This window comes from Oncorhynchus kisutch, linkage group LG24 (assembly GCF_002021735.2).
Source record: "Oncorhynchus kisutch isolate 150728-3 linkage group LG24, Okis_V2, whole genome shotgun sequence".
In the NCBI taxonomy this organism is placed as follows: domain Eukaryota; kingdom Metazoa; phylum Chordata; class Actinopteri; order Salmoniformes; family Salmonidae; genus Oncorhynchus; species Oncorhynchus kisutch.
This window is the reverse complement of record NC_034197.2, coordinates 12,510,798-12,531,439: the sequence shown is the minus strand read 5'-3', so window position 1 is coordinate 12,531,439 and position 20,642 is coordinate 12,510,798. Positions and strand designations below refer to the sequence as shown.

The following is a 20,642-nucleotide window of genomic DNA, read 5'->3' as shown; positions in this document are numbered from 1 at the left end:
CCTGGCCTGGTCCAGGTTGGGGGAAGGAAGTCAATATTTGGGTTCTTTCTTACAGTCAGTTGCTACTTGCCATGGCTCTACTGACGAGTCGTGTTTTCTGTGGGTATACCCTGGACTGGGGCCTCAAGTCAACAGAACACACACACATGCACACATCTTCCCTCCTGTCTTTCTCTTTCAGCCCCCCCTCCCTTCCTTCCTCTCTGCGGTTGAAGTAATTACATACTGCCTAGACGACGTGTTGCTGTGTTCCTTATGACAATGACAGCGTGTGTTCAATGACAGTGTGTGTTCATCATGCTTTAGGAACCCTGCTGTTTAATTAAAAGTTGGATTAAGAGTACCTCTCACACACTGCGTTGAGGCCCTAAGGGGTCTGATAATGATTGTGCCAGTGACAGGGCAGACTGGCCGGCAGCAGTGTTATTTTTATTTCTTTATTTAACTAGTCAAGTCAGTTAAGAACAAATTCTTATTTTCAATGACGGCCTAGGAACAGTGGGTTAACTGCCTGTTCAGGGGCAGAACGACAGATTTGTACCTTGTCAGCTCGGGGGTTTGAACTTGCAACCTTCCGGTCACTAGTCCAATGCTCTAACCACTAGGCTACCCTGCCGCCCCTAATTACGGTTGGTGGTGAGAATCTGCCTTTCAAAGCAGATCTTAGTTTGCTCTAATTACAACGGGACATTGGCACAAGCTGGCCTGGTTCCTCCATGACACCTGCCACTTATTGTTGCAGAGTGAACAGGCCTCTCGAGTGGCGCAGCGGTCTAAGGCACTGCATTGCATTGCTAGCTGCGTTACTACAGATCCTGGTTCGATACCGGACTGTGTCACAGCCGGCCGCGTCCAGGAGACCCACGAGGCGACACCCAATCAGCCCAGCGTCGTCCGGGTTAAGGGAGGGTTTGGCCAGTCGGGATGTTCTTGTCCCATCGCGCTCTATGGACTCCTTGTGGCGGCCGGGCGCATGCACACTGACACGGTCACCAGTTGTACCTCTCGACCGTCGCCTCTCCCGAGTCCGTACGGGAGTTGCAGTGATGGGACAAGACTGTAACTACCAATTGGATATGACAAAATTGGGGAGAAAAGGGGTTTTAAAAAAAGACTAAAAAATAAACCCACAGAATGAGCTGACTATCTAGTGTACAGCTGTATAGCCTGGCATGGACATGGTCGACTGTTCCATACAGTCAGCCTGGCCTAAAAGGATATATTGTATGGTTTGAAAACAGTACCAGAAGACAAACAACATCAAAAGGGCTGACCAAAGGGCCTCATTTGACCCACAGATAATCTAATCTAATCACTTCCCTTGGCACTTGCCCTGCAGCGAACAGACACACACACCCAGTAACAGACATTAGCCCTGTCTCCTCTGAGCTCTCCGCTCTGATGACACGTCACGGCCTGGTGAGCACACTCAGTGCCCATGAGTTTTTGATTACAGCGTTGGGCTGTGTCCTTAACGCTAACGAGGGCTCCCTGGCCTGCTCTCTCTATGTCCTCTCCCTCTCTCGCTCTTTTCCTCCTCCTATCCCTCTCTCTGACGAGCATTCTGCCGAATGCCAGTTACGGGAACATCCCCCGTCAAGCACCACCAAGGGTGATGAAACTGCCTGCCGAGAGTGAGAGAATGCGGGGGAGAAAAAAATGAGCCTGGAAAAATAGCATTCCAAACTCTTAATTCAGAAACGCATTTAGTTATTAAAGCTGTGCAGCAGAAATGTGGCGGTTTTGTGAGGCGAGCCGCCCCCCCCCCCTCTGAACACACAGAGGCCTGTAGCAAAAGACAAAGAGCTGATTGAGCACGCGCCCCAGGCTGGCCTTTAAAGCCCAGACGCTTTCAGCCTGACCTTCAACCCCCTTCTCTCCATTCAGTGCCTATGGCAGGGGAGTGGAGGAGAGAGAGGGGGAGAAAGAAAGAAAGAAAGAAAGAAAGGGCGTAAGAGAATGAAAGAGAAGAGAGCGTGAGGGTTAAAATGAACGAGAGATAAATAGAGAAAGAAAAATTTGAGTGTGGGAGAACGAGACCATGAGCCTACAAGAACGAGACCATAAGCCTACAAGAACGAGACCATAAGCCTACAAGAACGAGACCATAAGCCTACAAGAACGAGACCATAAGCCTACAAGAACGAGACCATGAGCCTACAAAGAACGAGGCCCAAGTCGTATCACCACGGCATCCCACGGGGAATCGGCTAAGTACGAGGGTCTCTCTCTGTCCCCTCCCCCACCCCCCCACCGATGGTGGTCAGCAAAATAGCCCTGTTCTACAGAATAGACTGCTTCAGAGCTCAAGGGAATGACTTCTGGCCCCAATATTACTGGAACCCCTTTGTGCTCTCTCTCCCCAAGCACACAATCTGAATGTCAAAAAACCCTTCAGGGAAACAGCAGAACACTTCACTACTATATTGACTGTTTGATTTTCCACTTTATGTTCACTGTAGTGACATGTTTGTACAGCACTTGACGAATGTATAAGGCTGAAACGTATGCGTGTTTCTGTCCCCCCCCCCCCCCCCCCCCCCCCCCCGCACCTTGCCCTGTCATCCTGGAGTACGTGAGTATATTATTTTAGCATCTCTGCCTCCTTGAGTTCTTCCTTTTTATGGTTTGAGTGCGAGTACTTTTTTGAGCTCTCTCTATATTTTTCCTTCTACACACCGACCACCTTTCTTTTTAGCCTGAGTGTAAACACTCATATTGGCTTTCTACTACACATACAAAAATCCTACTGGCTGGCAGTGATCCTTTCACACAATCTGTTTGTATCATTGGGGTGGACCAATCCATTATACAGTTCAGTCACGCTTAGTGTTGGAACTAAACTACAACTCTGAAAATGAAATAAGGGAATATTGGAAGTCACTTTAGTGTGAAACATGTAACATGATTTTCAAGACTAAATGACACACGGCGACTCATCAAAAGAGAAATGAAAACCTATTTGAACCTAGATGGAACCTAGCTGGAACCTAGCTGGAAATGCTGGTGTCAATGGGAGGGAGTGAAAGCTATGACAAGATGCAACAACCCCATAATTTTCCTTTGGCAACAGAAAACATTGCAGCCTGCCTGAAATGGAGAAAAAAAACTTCAGACTGGACTCAAACTTCACAAGACCAAGAATCCCAGGAATGGTGTCTTGGGGTGAATGTGGAAATGAGAGTGTTTAGCTGAACAGAGCAGATAATGATAAGATTCGTCAAGGTATTTGAATAGAGGGAGAAGGGACAATAGTAAAAATAGACATAGAGATCAGATAGACTTACTGAAGTCTGCCTGGTCTGGGCTTAGAATTTCCCCAATAAATGGAGGTTCCACCAGCAGTGCTATGGTAAGGGGAGTAGGGTGGGGGGGGGTGGAGAGTGGAGGGCAGACGGGATTGGTGTGGGGTCGAAGATAGGGGGTTCCCGAGTGGCGCAGCGGTCTAAGGCACTGCATCTCAGTGCAAGAGGCATTACTATAGTCCCTGGTTCGAATCCAGGCTGTATCACATCCGGCCGTGATTGGGAGTCCCATAGGGCGGCTCACAATCGGCCCAGCGTCGTAGACCGTCAATAAGAATTTGTTCTTAACTGACTTGCCTAGTTAAATAAAGGTTCAATAATAAAAATAATAAAAAATAGGGGTCAAAAGAGAAAACAAGAACAAGTGAGACGAATCAGGAAAAAGGACAGAGTTACTCAAGGCAGGTGAGTGTGGCACGGCGTGTGGCACGGCGTGTGGCACGGCGTGTGGCACGGCGTGTGGCACGGCGTGTGGCACGGCGTGTGGCACGGCGTGTGGCACGGCGTGTGGCACGGCGTGTGGCACGGCGTGTGGCACGGCGTGTGGCGGGAAAGAAAAAATGGAAATCGTTGATTAGAAAGAACAGAACATTTCTCAAGAGAGTTCTCTCAACAGAAACAGTTGCACAACTAAGAAAAAGTCCCTGGGCTATTCAGACTGAATGAATTGTGAGGAGGGCCGAGCTTTGTGGAAAATGAAAATCGGGACGTGTGAACAGTGTGAAAATACCTCGTAGGGCACAAGGACAAGTCTGTGATAACCAATGACTGTTGGTTTAAGTGCGAGTACTTTTTGAGCTCTCTCTATAGAATCCTGATGTGTATAGTAAATCCAATGGAACTACAACGTATTAAATGTGGCAGTCTATCAGTCGATCTGTTACATCCCACTGTCTTTAACGTCACGTCACATAGACATATGTGAACCAGATGATAAATGAGACACACATTTAATGAATATCAGAACACACGAGTCTGAGTTGCATGAGTTGTACACTATATCTAGTATAGCAGCAGTGTATCTGCAATGTGATATTCCTCTGACATCAATGCCACTTGTCACAGAGAGGGAACTTACAATGTTAATAACGATAAAATGTTAAAATGCTAAACAGTTGTCTATAATGTACAGTGCATCTGTAATGACCCATACATTCAATGCTAATGTCCATTCACAGAGCAAAGTACTTCAAATGTAATGATAAAATGACAAATACTGTACATTCAATCAATATCTGACATGACAGTCCTCCATATATGTAGAATCTAAAGAGTACAGCAGCAGTGTATCTGATCACACTGCAATGAGTGATACGATCTGCAATGCTCCTTTGACATGCGTGTCCATTCACCCACTCATTCCAGTGTGAGCTTGATGATAAATGACCAACGCACTGAATGGAAAAACCAATGACAAAGCTCCGTTGCATGACAGAGTCCAGGGCAGAAGGTCAGAGGTTATCTCTTAGGGAATTATGTCAATATATCACTGGGAGCTGAATGGAAATCCTTCAGACTGAACACACTTCCCTCCACTCTCTGCATTTGCGTGTGCGTCACAAAATGAAACCTTAAAAGTAGTGCACTACTTTTGACCACAGGGCTCTCGTCAAAAGTAGTGCACTATTTAGGGAAGAGGGAGATATTTGGAAAGCAGCCTGCTTCTCTGATGGTTGGATCCACTCTGTAAAAAAAGGGGGTTTCGGACTCGGAGTGTCAACTAGGAGTTGGCACTTCCTGTTGTTCCCATTAGGATGGAAAAGGCTGGGAGACTGGACTGATTTCTCACAAAAACCAGTGCAATATATCACACTGGAAAAGACATCAATGGGACTATTTTCTGATGACTCAATCATTCTTCCATTGCTTTGGTTAGACCAGAGGACATGCTCTGAAAGACATTGAGCAAGAGTTTGAGAAGAAATTCCCATTGTGTAAACATTTATACTAGGTCATTTAAGCAATAAGGCCCTATGGGGTGTGGTACATGGTCAATACCGCAGCTAAGGGCTGTTCTGATGCACGACGCAACGAGGAGTGCCTGGATACAGCCCTTAGCCTTGGTATATTGGCCACATATCACAAACCCCTGAGGTGCCTTATTGCTATTGGTTACCAATGTAATTTCAGCAGTAAAAATAAATGTTTTTTCATACCCGTGGTATACGGTCTTATGTACCACGGCTGTCAACCAATCAACATTCAGGGCTCGAACTACCCAGTTTATAATAAACATTATATCACTGTAGACTATTCTGCAAAGAAAAACATAATAATAATACAAATCTCATTTGCATTTATATCAGTGCAGTAATATGCATTATGCAATGCTAACTCTTACAGTGAGATCCTAGCTGCAGAAACTCTTAAAAAGGCTCCAGTCCAGAGTCTGTTGCAAGTCCCCTGTCATAAACTTGAACTGCTGGTGAAGCCTATATAATCAAGTAGGTATGCTGGATCCAGCCGTGCCCCTGCTGCGCACACAGGCCTTCGCTGAGACAATATCATTGAATAGACTAGAGAGAATCTATGATGCATGCCCCTCCCTTGCTTGGCGAGGAAGCTCATAAGATTTAATGAAGGGATCGATGTAAGTTGACACTCTAAAAACAGAAGTCACGTCTCTAGAGGAAAGATGGCTTCAGCCAGCTCTGCTTCACAGTAACATTCTCCAGAAACAGTATAGAAGTGCCTATATGTTCCTGTCAAATACATAGAACAATGACAGTGTGGTGCGTGTCAAAAGGGCGGCGGCCCCTTCCCTAAAGGCTAAAGGGTTTGTGGGTAGTCCAGTTCATAGTGACCCAACCTAATTAGTGTTAATGAAGCATCTGCACAACTTCAAAGAGCTACTGGAAATGTTGCGATCCTTGTCACAGTCAAATTGCTGCCATGAGAGAAGAAAAAAAAGAGCAGAGAGCAGAGCGGTCGTGGCTAAACTCTCCTGTTAAGTCCTGGGCTACTTACTGTTTGCCGTAAACGACTCCGTACGGTAAACACTGTTTCAGTGACTATCTGAGTTTTTACTAGATCAAAGAGTTGTGGGTAGTTTTGTTTCCCATTCTTTTGGTCATTTCAGCGGGTAATGTGAATGAGCTTTTTCAAACTACCGGAAGAAAAGCTGTAGACCGTTTAGCGAATCCCAGGAGAAGGATTATCACTATGATAATGAACAGTTGTTGACTCCCAAACCGTAGAGCAGGAAACCATGTCCGAACTGAAATACACAATGAAAACAAACTCTGCACTGGAGGGAACTTGAGACTATTGAATAATCAGCTAGATAAGTGAACCACCATTATCTATTCACATATTTTCATTGGGATGTTCCGTAATATTTATATCCAAAGTACATCTTAATATTTACCCTCAAGTAGCCAAATCGACTTGCTGGCCTGACGAGCACACATGCAGGATTAGGTTTGCGGGACAGAGATTAGTTGATATCCAACTGACATCAGCGATAACCCCCCACTGACATCCTGTCAGTAATGTAGGTCAATTAGACAGATGTATTTGTTACCATCTACTACTACAAATAAGTTGAGAATTGTATCTGAAACCGTAACAAACTGTGTAAACTCGGTGTAAACTAAATCTCTTGAAGAAGTGTTTGCTAAAGAGGAGAGGAAAAGTCCACTTTTCCAAGGCAACATGAACTGTTATTGGCACAACCGACTGTAGCAGCATCAAGGGCCCAGAGCTGGAGTGGATGAGTAAGCTGTTATTGGCACAACCGACTGTAGCAGCATCAAGGGCCCAGAGCTGGAGTGGATGAGTAAGCTGTTATTGGCACAACTGACTGTAGCAGCATCAAGGGCCCAGAGCTGGAGTGGATGAGTAAGCTGTTATTTGCACAACCGACTGTAGCAGCATCAAGGGCCCAGAGCTGGAGTGGATGAGTAAGCTGTTATTGGCACAACTGACTGTAGCAGCATCAAGGGCCCAGAGCTGGAGTGGATGAGTAAGCTGTTATTGGCACAACCGACTGTAGCAGCATCAAGGGCCCAGAGCTGGAGTGGATGAGTAAGCTGTTATTGGCACAACCGACTGTAGCAGCATCAAGGGCCCAGAGCTGGAGTGGATGAGTAAGCTGTTATTGGCACAACCGACTGTAGCAGCATCAAGGGCCCAGAGCTGGAGTGGATGAGTAAGCTGCTTCCCATGCCCCCTTTCATCATGACGGAACATCTTGTGCCCCCCCCCCCCCCCCCCACCACCCAATTAAATTAACTGCTACTATTGTTACACTAATATACAGCATGTTAACTATTCAAATGTTGTTCTTAAATTTAGCCTTTTTCTGACTAAGAAAGAGTACATACAAATACCAGTACCTGGTTCCTCGTTCATATTGAAATCAAGAAAGGAAAAATGAAGGAAAATAAACCAGCTTACTATTGTGCAATGTCCTTTTTTTGACTAGGGTGGGGGGTGGGCGGGGGGGGGGGGGGGGGTATTGTAGATATTCTTCATTTTAAATACAAATTAATGTGTTTTGGGAAGGATTCTAAGGGTGATTATTATGTTGCATAAACATGTTTAGTGCTTTCCCCCAGAATTATGGCCTAGATTGCTGCTTCTCAGGGGATAGATTGCTGCTTCTCAGAGGATAGACTGCTGCTTCTCAGGGGATAGACTGCTGCTTCTCAGGGGACAGATTGCTGCTTCTCAGGGGATAGATTGCTGCTTCTCAGAGGATAGATTGCTGCTTCTCAGGGGATAGACTGCTGCTTCTCAGGGGACAGATTGCTGCTTCTCAGGGGATAGATTGCTGCTTCTCAGGGGACAGATTGCTGCTTCTCAGGGGATAGATTGCTGCTTCTCAGGGGACAGATTGCTGCTTCTCAGGGGACAGATTGCTGCTACTCAGGGGATAGATTGCTGCTTCTCAGGGGACAGATTGCTGCTTCTCAGAGGATAGACTGCTGCTTCTCAGGGGATAGACTGCTGCTTCTCAGGGGACAGATTGCTGCTTCTCAGGGGATAGATTGCTGCTTCTCAGAGGATAGATTGCTGCTTCTCAGAGGATAGATTGCTGCTTCTCAGGGGATAGACTGCTGCTTCTCAGGGGACAGATTGCTGCTTCTCAGGGGATAGATTGCTGCTTCTCAGGGGACAGATTGCTGCTTCTCAGGGGATAGATTGCTGCTTCTCAGGGGACAGATTGCTGCTACTCAGGGGATAGATTGCTGCTACTCAGGGGATAGATTGCTGCTTCTCAGGGGACAGATTGCTGCTTCTCAGGGGACAGATTGCTGCTTCTCAGGGGACAGATTGCTGCTTCTCAGGGGATAGATTGCTGCTTCTCAGGGGATAGATTGCTGCTTCTCAGGGGATAGATTGCTGCTACTCAGGGGATAGATTGCTGCTACTCAGGGGATAGATTGCTGCTACTCAGGGGATAGATTGCTGCTACTCAGGGGATAGATTGCTGCTACTCAGGGGATAGATTGCTGCTAATCAGGGCTGTTGCTAACGTTTTGGCCCTGCATGCCCAATCAATAATTTGGCCATGATTACTACAAGGTTTAGATAGCTGGCTAGACCTAGCAATCTAGAACATTTTAGCTGACACGGGCTAATTGAATGAGTGTCAGTGACTGACATAAGAGGAAAACTGCTGATACCAAATTTAGAAGTTTCACATTGTATATTGTACTAGCCTATCTGAAAGTAAGTTGTGACCCTGACTGACCTCCTAAAATCTAAGTGTTTATGTTGCTTATGCCTAGAGACCTGCTACTGCTTGTCAGAGTCTGGAAGATAGGCAAGCTGCCTCTGGGGAGACAAATGGGCTTTCTTGAGCCTACTGCCTGAGATTCAGAGAAACAGCCCTCCTCTAATTCTGTAGCCTACTAGAAACCATATATTTTAGAATAATAATAATGCCAAAGTTGGCTTTCAACTCTTAAAATTAAGCCCAATATAACCGTTAGCAACTATCACTCATTTTGAGAAAAATAAACTTTCTCCATTTGGAAAACATTTAGAAAGATATCATTCTTATTCGTGTATATGAATTTACCATGTTCAATTTGACTGCCCTATTTTATTTGTTCTAAGCCAGCACAGAGATGTGAGAGTTTGTTATGGAGAAAGAAGAGAAGAGTGCAGGCAGAGCCACAGTCACCAGTTAGAACTCATAACAGATTATTATCAGGAGCCTCAAATTATGTTGTCAAGAGCAGCAATTAAGGGCTGCACCATTATTTATGCTTGAATCTGAAGAAAAACGTAAGGAACAGATTTAATTGTGACTGACACTCCAGGCTAATATTCTCCTGAAGATAATGTAAGAATTTGTTAAAAAAAGAATATTAAAACAATGCTTTGGGCCCCACAGTTTGGGAACCATTCAGTAAAACCATTCATACTGACACTGAATAATGATCAAAGACAATGCCTTGGCACTGTGAACAAATAAACAATCAAGGATTAAGGGATGAAATTGAAATGCTTAACCCCATCAGACAGTGTCCTAAAATACTACAGTTTTTTTTTCTTATCCTCCCATGAGTAGTCCTCCTATCACACACCATCCCTTCCTCCCGTAGCAAGTTCTGCTCAGCTTTCTGCCCCCTGTTCACGTCAGTGACGCAGGTGTGTCTGAGTGTGACCAGTGACCCCCTCCGAGAAGGCCTGAGCAGAACCACAACAAAGAACACACCAACATAACTGCAGCTGCCGCCGCTTGTCCTTCTGCCCCCTGTCGGTGTGACTATCTGAGAGCCCAGGCAGTCTGACAAACAACGCCACTGACTGACACACGCATTACACACGTCACACTGTGCTATGAAACAAAGATAAATGAGATAAATAATGATAGTAAAAAGCTTCGGGCCACCTTAAATGAATTTTTGGCAAAAAGGCTAACTCAGCTCCATCATCCATTGAATCAGACGGCTTATTCATCACAAAACCCACTGATATTGTCAATTATTTTAATGATTTTTTCATTGGCAAGATTAGCAAACTTGGGCATGACCTGCCAGCAACAAGTTCAGAATCTAACTGACCACATTTTGAAAGACAACGTTGTAATTTGGAATTCCGTGAAGTGACTGTGGAAGAGGTGAAAAAATGATTGTTGTCTATCAAAAATGACAAGCCATTTGGGTCTGACAACTTAGTAGTGGACGATATTGCCATGAGAATGCTACCTGCTCAAATGCATAGTGCCAACTGCCAACTGTACAGTTTGGTGGAAGACGAATAATCGTCTGGGGATGTGTTACATGGTGTGGTTAGTGGTTAGTTCTAGTGTAGGGAAATCTTAATGCTACAGCATACAACAACATTGTCGATGATTCTGTGCTTCCAACTTTGTGGCAACAGTTTGGGGAAGGCCCTTTTCTGTTTCAGCATGACAATGGCCCCGTGCACGAAGCGAGGTTCATACAGAAATGGTTTGTCAAGATCGGTGTGGAAGAACTTGACTGGCCTGCACAGAGCTCTGACCTCAACCCCATCTAATACCTTTGGGATGAATTAGAACGCTGACTGCGAGCCATGCCCAATCGCCAGACATCATTGCTCAACCTCACTAATGCTCTTGTGGCTGAATGAAAGTAAGTTCCTGCAGCAATGTTCCAACATCTAGTGGAAAGTCTTCAAAAAGAGTGGGAGTTGTTATAGCAGCCGACGTGGGACCAACTCCATATTAATGCCCATGATTCTGGAATGAGATGTTTGATGAGCAGGTGTCCACATACTTTTGGTAATGTAGTGTATGTGGTAGTAGAGTAGTGGCCTAAGGGCACACACTTAATGTGTGGTGAAATGTAATGTCATGTTTTTAATTGTGTACACACAGGGAGGGCATTGTGAGAATCTTCCCATGACCCCAAAGTTAAAACAAACTTCCTGGAGGCCCTTTGACCCATCTTAAACAAGTGTTGTCACTCTGCTGGAAATAACGTCAAATATTAATTAAAGGGGATTAATTATGTATGTTTGAATTGTTTTAAAATAAATTAGTGTAAGAATACATGACACGTTGTATATACATTTCCACCTACTGTTTGCAGATGGGATTTCAAACATCACAAAAAACTATAAATAACCAAGCAGTCTCGAGGTCAATGTAGTCTGTGATAAAATGCCTTTAAACCAAGGGAAGACAGACCGAGTCAGACTGGAGATAGTGAATTTTGAAGCCTCTGGTTTAAAATTAGCATTGGGAAGAACTCTCTAACTAACCTCCTGTTTCTATGGCTCTAAACAATGTTCTCTGGCTGCTCTAGGAATGTCTGCAAGGAGGCGGGTGCATGTGAACCAGTGGAATACCGAGAGATGAAAGACAGGCTGGAGGATGTCTCCCACAGAACTGTATCGAGATATGCTGCAGAGGTCAAGAGAGGAGGTTGGGAGGGACCATGCTGAACTGAACTTCAGAACCTTCAGTGGACCAAAAGACAATAGACAAGAGGTTGAAAATAACAGTTAAAGACTCTGGATTTGTTTCTCACACAGCTTCAAATGCCAGATCAACCGATTCAAATGTTAGGTCCCTGAGAGACTAGGAAAGGGGGAAATCTTCAACACAGCAAACACAACAGTATGTGCATCATAATGGGTGCAGAAGTGGCACCTCTACTTCCATCACTCTACACTATGTAAACGTTGGAGGAAGGAGAGCCGAGGGCCTACATGCCACAAGGACAACCCGCTGGACAGGGAGACTCTGCACCAACTCGTTGACCAGACAAATCCAACTCAGGAAACTCAGTAATGTTCCTTCCCAACTGCTGTCATATAATAATCTAAAAATGGAACAGTGAGCACAGCACACTGTTGCCCCGGCCTTCACCGCTGCCAGACAAGGCATGTTTTCTATTCTGAAACAGAAAATTCTGTCTGAGTAATTGGATACAGTACTTCGTCATGGATATTTACTAACAACAAGTCCAAATTGTAACACTAACTGAACTGAAGAGCGAAAGTTCAAATAGACATTTTTACTGCCAGAAGTAGCAAGTTCTTCGTGATAGCAGTAGAAAAAAGTCTCCAGTGTAGGAAAAGCATGTCGATACAGTAGGACAGTAAGACTGGATGGTTTTATCAGACGATTATTTTGCGGAAAACCCCAGAAATCCCATATCTTCTCAATTATATTTTCAGACTTTCCCACTTCCTTTTGTATTTGAATACACTTTTGTGTAGTGTGTAATGCATATCTGCCAAATCTGATTTGACCCTGAGGCCACTAATCCAAGCTTCCCAGCAGGATTTGGCCCGAGAACTACAAACACGCCCCAAGTGGTGTCTGGTGTGTTCACATCTATAATCATCAAATGGGTCAACAAACCACTCATGTGCTCCAATTTGACTGTTGGAGGCTTAGAGACTTTAAATCTACTACTGCGGGTGTGATCTGCTAATGCTGTGAGCAACCCGTAACTCACCTGCTTAGTCATGGCTAACTCTGGATGCTTCAATAAAGGAGGTGTACAGTTGAAGGACTTTTGTACTCCTTACCTGGACATATCCAGCTCGCTAGGCCTCAGTGCTGAGCCATTTCGGTGAAGAAACCCTTACAACTCTTACATTTATTTTTAAAACAGCCATTTCACCTGTGAAAACTGTGAAATGGCTGTGTTAAAAGGATAGTTCACAGAAACAACTTTCATCATTCCTATTTTTTGATAAAGCACACTTTCTTTAACCTCAATGTCAACCTTTGACATCGCATTGTTGTTTTTAGCTGTATAGATGATGTATTTTGGATGTTTTCAGTGTATGTTCAACGCTTTCAGACAATGTGATTAATCACATTTTTTTTTACAGTGCACTAAAATGACAAAAAGTGAATTTGAGTTAACTGATTAACTCTGACAGCCCTATTTCAAAAATCATCTATTTGCAGAACAGTATCTCTTCACATTCCTTCCAAAAGCAAACGCATTCACACATTTTAAAATACATTAAAATCCCTGTTAGGCCTTTAGATTAAATGGAACAAAAAACATTGGACATCTAACAATAACGGAAGCTAGCTAGCTAGGGTGAAATGAAAGGCTAGCTATCGCCTATCACTGAGCTAGCTAGCGGTTAACAATTAGCATGTCATTAGATACAAATGTCATGAAAAGTAACCTTCTAAAATACATATCAATATGCGAGCTTCAAATGTACACATGTAAATACACTCAATATGAGCCCTCATTTGTAAAAATAAAACCATTTAAGAGCCAAAAACATTTATAACGGATATTTAAACAAATCAATCCGAAACGCCATCTTGTTCTCATTGACTTGCATATACAAGTGAACTAGCTAGATATACTTAGCCTGTCTACACTCCTGAAAATCTCTCTTGTTTTTCACTCGGTCAAAACAATTAAATGATACATAAAAATGACCAGAAAACTCGTCACAGTTTAGTTAAACATGTAACCTATAGATTTTGAAAACGTAACCATGCGTACAAACCAGAAAACAGAATAAAAATAAGCCACTTCTATGTTCTTTTCGCTTCTTCCAATGTCATTGTTTTTCACATGTGAAAGTGAGATTTACACATTTGGAGTTCTTACATGTGAAACTGCAAATGTGATTTTCACATGATTGTTTTTCACATGGGAACTTGCAATTCTACATGTGAAAGTGAGATTTACAAGTGGAGTTTTTTTACTAATGTGAAAATGCAAATGTGATTTTCACATGTTAATATTTTTCAAATGTGAACTTGCAATATACATGTAAGGTTATTCTGTTCACATGTATATAAAAAATAAATACAAATATTTTTTTAAAGAGTATTGTTAACATGTGAATTTAAGCTCAATGCGTTTGCTTTTGGAATTAATGTGAACAGACACATTTCTACAAAGAGATGATTTTAATCAGTTCACTTTTTGTAATTTTAGTGCGCTTATTTTTTGTTGTTGATTAATCACATTGTAGGAAAGCCTTGAAAATCGAAAATACATAATCTATACAGCTAAAAACAACAATGTGATGTCAAAAGTTGACATTGAGGTTAAAGAAAGTGTGCTTTATCAATTCACCTCATTTTGCTAACTGTTAATTTGGACAAAAATCAAGATGTTCTATATAAAAAGAATTACAAGAATATTGACATCTCAAATTAACCACTCTATTTGAGCAAATTCCAAATACGTGATTAATCACAGCAAATCCTTGCTATTAACTGGATTTTTACATTACATTTGACAGCCCTATTTTGAATTGAACAATCAACATAATGGTCAAAACATTGGGTTCTCAAGGAGACCTGGGAGACCCAGGTTTTAATCCCGCCAGATACAAAAGCACACAGGTGAAACTTAGACTATCACGTGAAATGTTGGGAAACCACGTGTCATGTGAAACACTTACATGTGAGAAATCTATGTAAAACTTCACACGTGTCCGAAAACCACGCATCTGACTCATGTTCAGTTTTGGTTTCACATGGAATTTGTTCAAATCCGAAAAAAAACCTGTCTGAAAACCACAATATTTTTTTCAAGTGAACATTTTCACTCGTGATTTATTCCTACATGTGTCAGATGAGAGGGTGAATTCAAGTTTGCTAGTTAGCTTGTAGTAAGGACTAGTGAGCTGTATCCATCCAAGTAACAGCTATAATATTCATCTGCATTTGGATATTGCCAGCTAACTGGCAAAACATGCTAGAGGTAAACAAACAGTGATGTAAATTTAATGGGACAGCTATACTATCTTTACTGCCAGTGTTAAGCAGGTCGGTCAACACATTTTTTGAGGGGCAGAATAAGTATTTATGAAAATCATTTGTTGTTGTGACAGCCAAGTATGTTAATAACGACACGTGAGGCTGCTGAAAAAGTGTCAGCGGTTTGCTTAGGATCCCGCCAAAGTTAAGCTAATTACATGGGAGTACCCTATGGCTGTACCCTACTCGGGGGCATGGTCACATTAAGCTGCACTGTGTGTATCTATTGAGGAATGCAAAACAAAGGTGTTGGTGATGTTTGCTGTATTGTTTATCTTCTCTTTCATGTGCTTGTGTTTTCACCTCAGCCATTGGTCGAAAGGAAGAGATGTGAATGTTTACATCTCGGGCAAAAATCTGCCTCCCTGTGTTATGACCAGAGACTCAGCCCTGTGAAAGATGGCGCAGCCGGATGTGAGGGGGACACCATTCAGAGACAGACTAACAGACAGTTTCTCCTGGATGCATTCAAACAAGCGCATGCACGCACGCACGCACACACACTCAGCGGAACCCACAATCACAGATGGGGGAAGACACCACAGACGAGTGATCTCTTCCACAGATCGACTAAATAAGGCCCTCACAAAAACGTTTCAACAAGCAAGGAGTGAAATTCCACTGCCAGTACATTTTGCTGTGGAAGACCCTCTATGTAATGAGGTGGTGTTTAACAAATCATCAGTTTCGTCTAAAAGACCACCATTGTGTGGATACTGTAGATAATCATGTACACTGAGTATAAAAAACATTAGGAATACCTTCCTAATATTGAGGGTGTCCCCGTAGGGCTGTGGCGGTCATGAAAGGTCATTTTTATGGTGGAAATGATCTTCCCCAAGCATGAAACTCGAATGCTGGGTATGTATGCCAGTTAGGCTCTACACCTGTTGTAAAGCGGAATAATGTGCTTCATTTGAAGTTATTTGGCCATTTTAGTGATACAAACGTTATCAAAACATATAGGCCTATGGCCTAGACTACATGAGGTGTGCGAATATGATTTGGTTAATTTTCATGCCAGCCAGGTAGGCTTTACTCCTGTTGTAAAGAGAAGCAATGTGCTTAACATTTGGAAAGTTGCTAAATAAATATAAACTCAGCAAAAAAACAGTTGTTAAGACACTAACAGCTTACAGACAGTAGGTAATTAAGATCTTAGGACACTAAAGAGGCCTTTCTACTGACTCTGAAAAACACCAAAAGAATGATGCCCAGGATCCCTGCTCATCTGCGTGAACGTGCTTTAGGCATGCTGCAAGGAGGCATGAGGACTGCAGATGTGGCCAGGGAAATAAATTGCAATGTCCGTACTGTGAGATGCCTAAGACAGCGCTACAGGGAAAAAAGACGGACATCTGATCGTCCTCGCAGTGGCAGGCCACGTGTAACAACTCCTGCACAGGATCGGTACATCCGAACAACGCCCCCCTGGACAGGTACAGCATGGCAACAACAAATGCCAGAGTTACACCAGGAACGCACAATCCCTCCATCAGTGCTCAGACTGTCCGCAATAGGCTGAGAGAGGCTGGACTGAAGGCTTGTAGGTCTGTTGTAAAGCAGGTCATCACCAGACATCACCGGCAACAACATCGCCTATGGGCACAAACCCACCGTCGCTGGACCAGACAGGACTGGCAAAAAGTGCTCTTCACTGACGAGTCGCGGTTTTGTCTCACCAGGGTGATGGTCGGATTCGTGTTCATTGTCGAAGGAATGAGCGTTACACCGAGGCCTGTACTCTACAGCGGGATAGATTTGGAGGTGGAGGGTCCGTCTGGGGCTGGGGCGGTGTGTCATAGCATCATCGGACTGAGCTTGTTGTCAATTTAGGCAAACTCCACGCTGTGCGTTACAGGGAAGACATCTTCCTCGTGATACCCTTCCTGCAGGCTCATACTGACATGACCCTGTAGCATGACAATGCCACCAGCCATACTGCTCGTGTTCTGCCATGGCCAGCGAGGAGCCCGGATCTCAAACCCATTGAGCACGTCTGGGACCTGTTGGATCGGAGGGTGAGGACTAGGGCCATTCCCCCCAGAAATGTCCGGTAACTTGCAGGTGCCTTGGTGGAAAAGTGGGGTAACATCTCACTGCAAGAAATGGCAAATCTGGTTCAGTCCACGAGGACGAGATGCACTGCAGTACTAAATGCAGCTGGTGGCCACACCAGATACTGACTGTTACTTTTGATTTGGAGCCCCCCCCCCCCTTTGTTCAGGGACATATTATTATATTTCTGTGAGTCACATGTCTGTGGAACTTGTTCAGTTTATGTATCAGTTGTTGAACCTTAACATGTGTAAATACTTGTATGAACTTAAGTTTGCTGAAAATAAACGCAGTTGACAGTGAGAGGAGGTTTCTTTTTTTGCTGAGTTTAGTAAGCCTAGCCTATAGAAAGCTGATGGAGCCCCTTATTTTTAATAAGAGGCCATGAATGTTTTCTCACGCAATTGCATAGCCTATAGAAATGTTGCGCAACATGAGCTCATGGGCTCTCATGAAGTGTTTGATTAGATTTTCGATTACATTTGCATGATTTGAGGGAGAACAGAGTGCTGAGATCCAGGCAGTTAGCAAGTTTGGTAGGCTACTAACGACCATCAGCAGCATCAGAGCTAGGAGAAGCCTAATTACCATGAGTAAACGGTCACGTGGAATTTGACTGCCATCATGACACGATTTCTGTAAAAGCCCTAGTCCCCACCCCCCCCTTTGCCCTCAGAACAGCCTCAATTTGTCCAGGAATAGACTCTGAAAGGTGTCAAAAGCATTCCCATTTTGACTCCAATGCTTCCCACAGTTGTCAAGTTGGCTGCATATCCTTTGCGTTGTGGACCATTCTTGATACACACGCGAAACTTAGCGGAACAAAAGAACAGCGGCATTGCAGTTCCTTACACAAACCGGTGAGCCCGGCACCTACTACCATACCTAGTTCAAAGGCTAATGTTTTGTCTTGCCCATTCACCCTCTGAATGGCACACATACACAATCCATGTCTCAATTGTCTCAAGGCTTAAAAATCATTCTTTAACCGGTCTCGTCTTCTTCATCTATACTGATTGAAGTGGATGTAATAAGTGACATCAATAAGGGATCATAGCTTTCACCTGGATTCACCTGGTCAGTCTATGTCATGGAAAGAGCAGGTGATCTTAATGTTTTGTACACATCTATGGGACAGGTGGCCATTTAAATGAGGCAACCCTGGTGGGGGATGCGTTTTTGTTTATTAGAATCTATTTTTAGCCCACCATGTGGTTTTTCTTCCAAGAGTGCAGGGAGTGTTATGCTCAGGGCTGAGGGCTCAGGGTTCTTACTTGTGCTGATCTCAGTCACCACTGTGGGTTCTGGCGTGCTTCCATCCTCCTCTCCACTGGGCAGATCTACGGGGAAGATAAAAGAGGTGTGGTCAGAATGTTAGCATAGCTCAAGGCCCAGGGAGGACTAGGGAGGACTCATTCATTTACTCAACAGGTTTAACATACATGTATACATCTGAAGTGCAGCAGGGTCAAATCAAATCAAATTGTATTTGTCACATGCTTGGTTAAACAACCGGTGTAGACTGACAATTAAATACTTAGTTACGGGCCCTTCCCAACAATGCAGAGAGAAAAAAAGAAATTGAAAAAGAATAACACAAAGAATAAATACACAATGAGTAACGATAACTTGGCTATATACACGGGGTACCAGTACAGAGCTGATATGCAGGGGTACAACGTAATTGATGTACATATATGTATGTACATAAAGGCAGGGATAAAGTGACTGTGTAAGAAGATAGATAATAAACAGTAGCAGTTGTGATGAGTCAAGAGTTAGTACAAAAAGGGTCAATGCAGATAGTCCGGGTAGCTGATGGTTAACAATTTAACAAACTATTTACAGTCTTAAGGCTTGGGGTTAGAAGCTGTTCAGGGTCCTGCTGGTTCCAGACTTGTTGCATCGGTACCGCTTGCCGTGCTGTAGCAGAGAGAACAGTGTATGACTTGGGAGGCTGGAGTCTTTTACAACTTTTAGGGCCTTCCTCTGATAGCGCCTGGTATAGAGGTCCTGGATGGCAGGGGGCATACGCACTACCCTTTGTAGCGCCTTGCGAACGGATACCAAGCAGTTGCCATACCAAGCGGTGATGAAGCCAGTCAAGATGCTCTCAGTGGTGCAACTGTATAACTTTTGGGGTATCTGAGGGTCCATTGCAAATCTTTTCAGCCTTCTGAGGGGAAAGAGGTGTTGGTGTGTGTGGGCAATGATAATTCCTTAGTGACACGGACACAGAACTTGAAGCTCTCGACCAGCTCCACTACAGCCCCATCAATGCGGATGAGTGCCTGCACGGCCCTCCTTTTGTCTTGCTGAAGTTGAGGGAGTTTGTTTTTGTCCTGGCATGACACTTACAGGTCACTGACCCCCTCCATATAGGCTGTTTCGTCGTCGTCGGTGATCAGGCCAACCGTCGTCGTGTCGTCAGCAAACTTAATTATGGTGTTGGAGTCATGCGTGGCCATCGTGGGTGAATAGGGAGTACAGGAGGGGTCTAAGCATGCACCCCGAGGGGCCCATGTTGAGGGTCTGTGTGGCGGATGTGTTGTTGCCTACCCTCACCACCTGGGGGCGCCCTGTCCGGAAGTCCGGGATCCAAGTTGCAGAGGGAGGTGGTCAGTCCCAAGGTACTGAGCTTAGTGATGAGCTTGGAGGGCACTATAGTGCCGAGCTATAGTCAATGAACAGCAGTCTTACGCAGGTGTTCCTCTAGTCCAGGAGAGAGAGGGAAATAGAGATTGCATCATCTTTGGATCTGTTGGGGCGGTATGCCAACGGGAGCTGGTCCAGGGTGTCTGGGCTGATGGTGTCGATGTGAGCCATGACCAGCCTTTCAAAGCATTGCATGACTAAAGATGTGAGCGCTACTAGGCGATAGTTATTTAGACAGGTTACCTTGGTCTTCGTGGGCATAGAGACTGTGGTGGTCTGCTTGAAGCATGTAGGTATTACAGACCCTTGTGCACCCAGGGAATTATGGTGGAGATAATAGTTACAGTAAACAGTTAGGTTCACCATGGATGGGACCACTGTTAACACTGTTTGCAGTTTTGTAAGGAACAGTTCAGGGGTAGTATGAAGTTCAGTATAGTATTGTAATCGTGATCTTAAAATATCATAAATAAATGTTTGTCTATGAAAAGAAAGCTGGTTTGCGATCCAGCTGTGTTGACCCTAGACCCCACCTCCTGATGCTTCATCGGCAGCGAAGTCCTCGTCATCGTCCAGGAAGCGCTGAGATCTTTGGACAACAGTCCTTGATGAATCCAGGTCCTCGGGCAGCGGCACTTCTCCCCACACCTTGGAGCTCTGAGCCACCTGCAGACAGAAAGCACACAACACTACTTAAGAGATTTATAAGGGTTGAAGTCTCATGTCTCCAGATAGGGTGCCATTTGGGACGCAACCCAGGTTGCCTATTTGGTGCACTATAACTTATAGGACTATGGTCAAAAGTAGCACTATATAGGGAATAGGGTGCTATTTGGGATGCAAGCCCAGGTTAGTTAGGTTACACCCAGCAGGACCATTATACAGGGCCTGGGAGTGGAAGGAAAAACAAAACCTGAGATGGT

The 20,642-nt window shown here is 44.2% G+C and overlaps 1 protein-coding gene across 15 annotated transcripts in view; it reads right to left on the bottom strand.

The window, feature by feature from the left end:
• LOC109869149 (basement membrane-specific heparan sulfate proteoglycan core protein) overlaps window positions 1–20,642 on the bottom strand; it is a 168,433-nt gene that overhangs the window by 93,956 nt on the left and 53,835 nt on the right. For all 15 annotated transcript variants that reach the window (XM_031803516.1, XM_031803527.1, XM_031803515.1 and 12 more), the window contains exons 2-3: window positions 20,253–20,385; window positions 18,339–18,404 (exon numbers count right to left, since the gene is read on the bottom strand). In XM_031803516.1, the coding sequence (XP_031659376.1) occupies window positions 18,339–18,404; window positions 20,253–20,385 (199 nt within the window). The remainder of the gene's footprint in view (window positions 1–18,338; window positions 18,405–20,252; window positions 20,386–20,642) is intronic.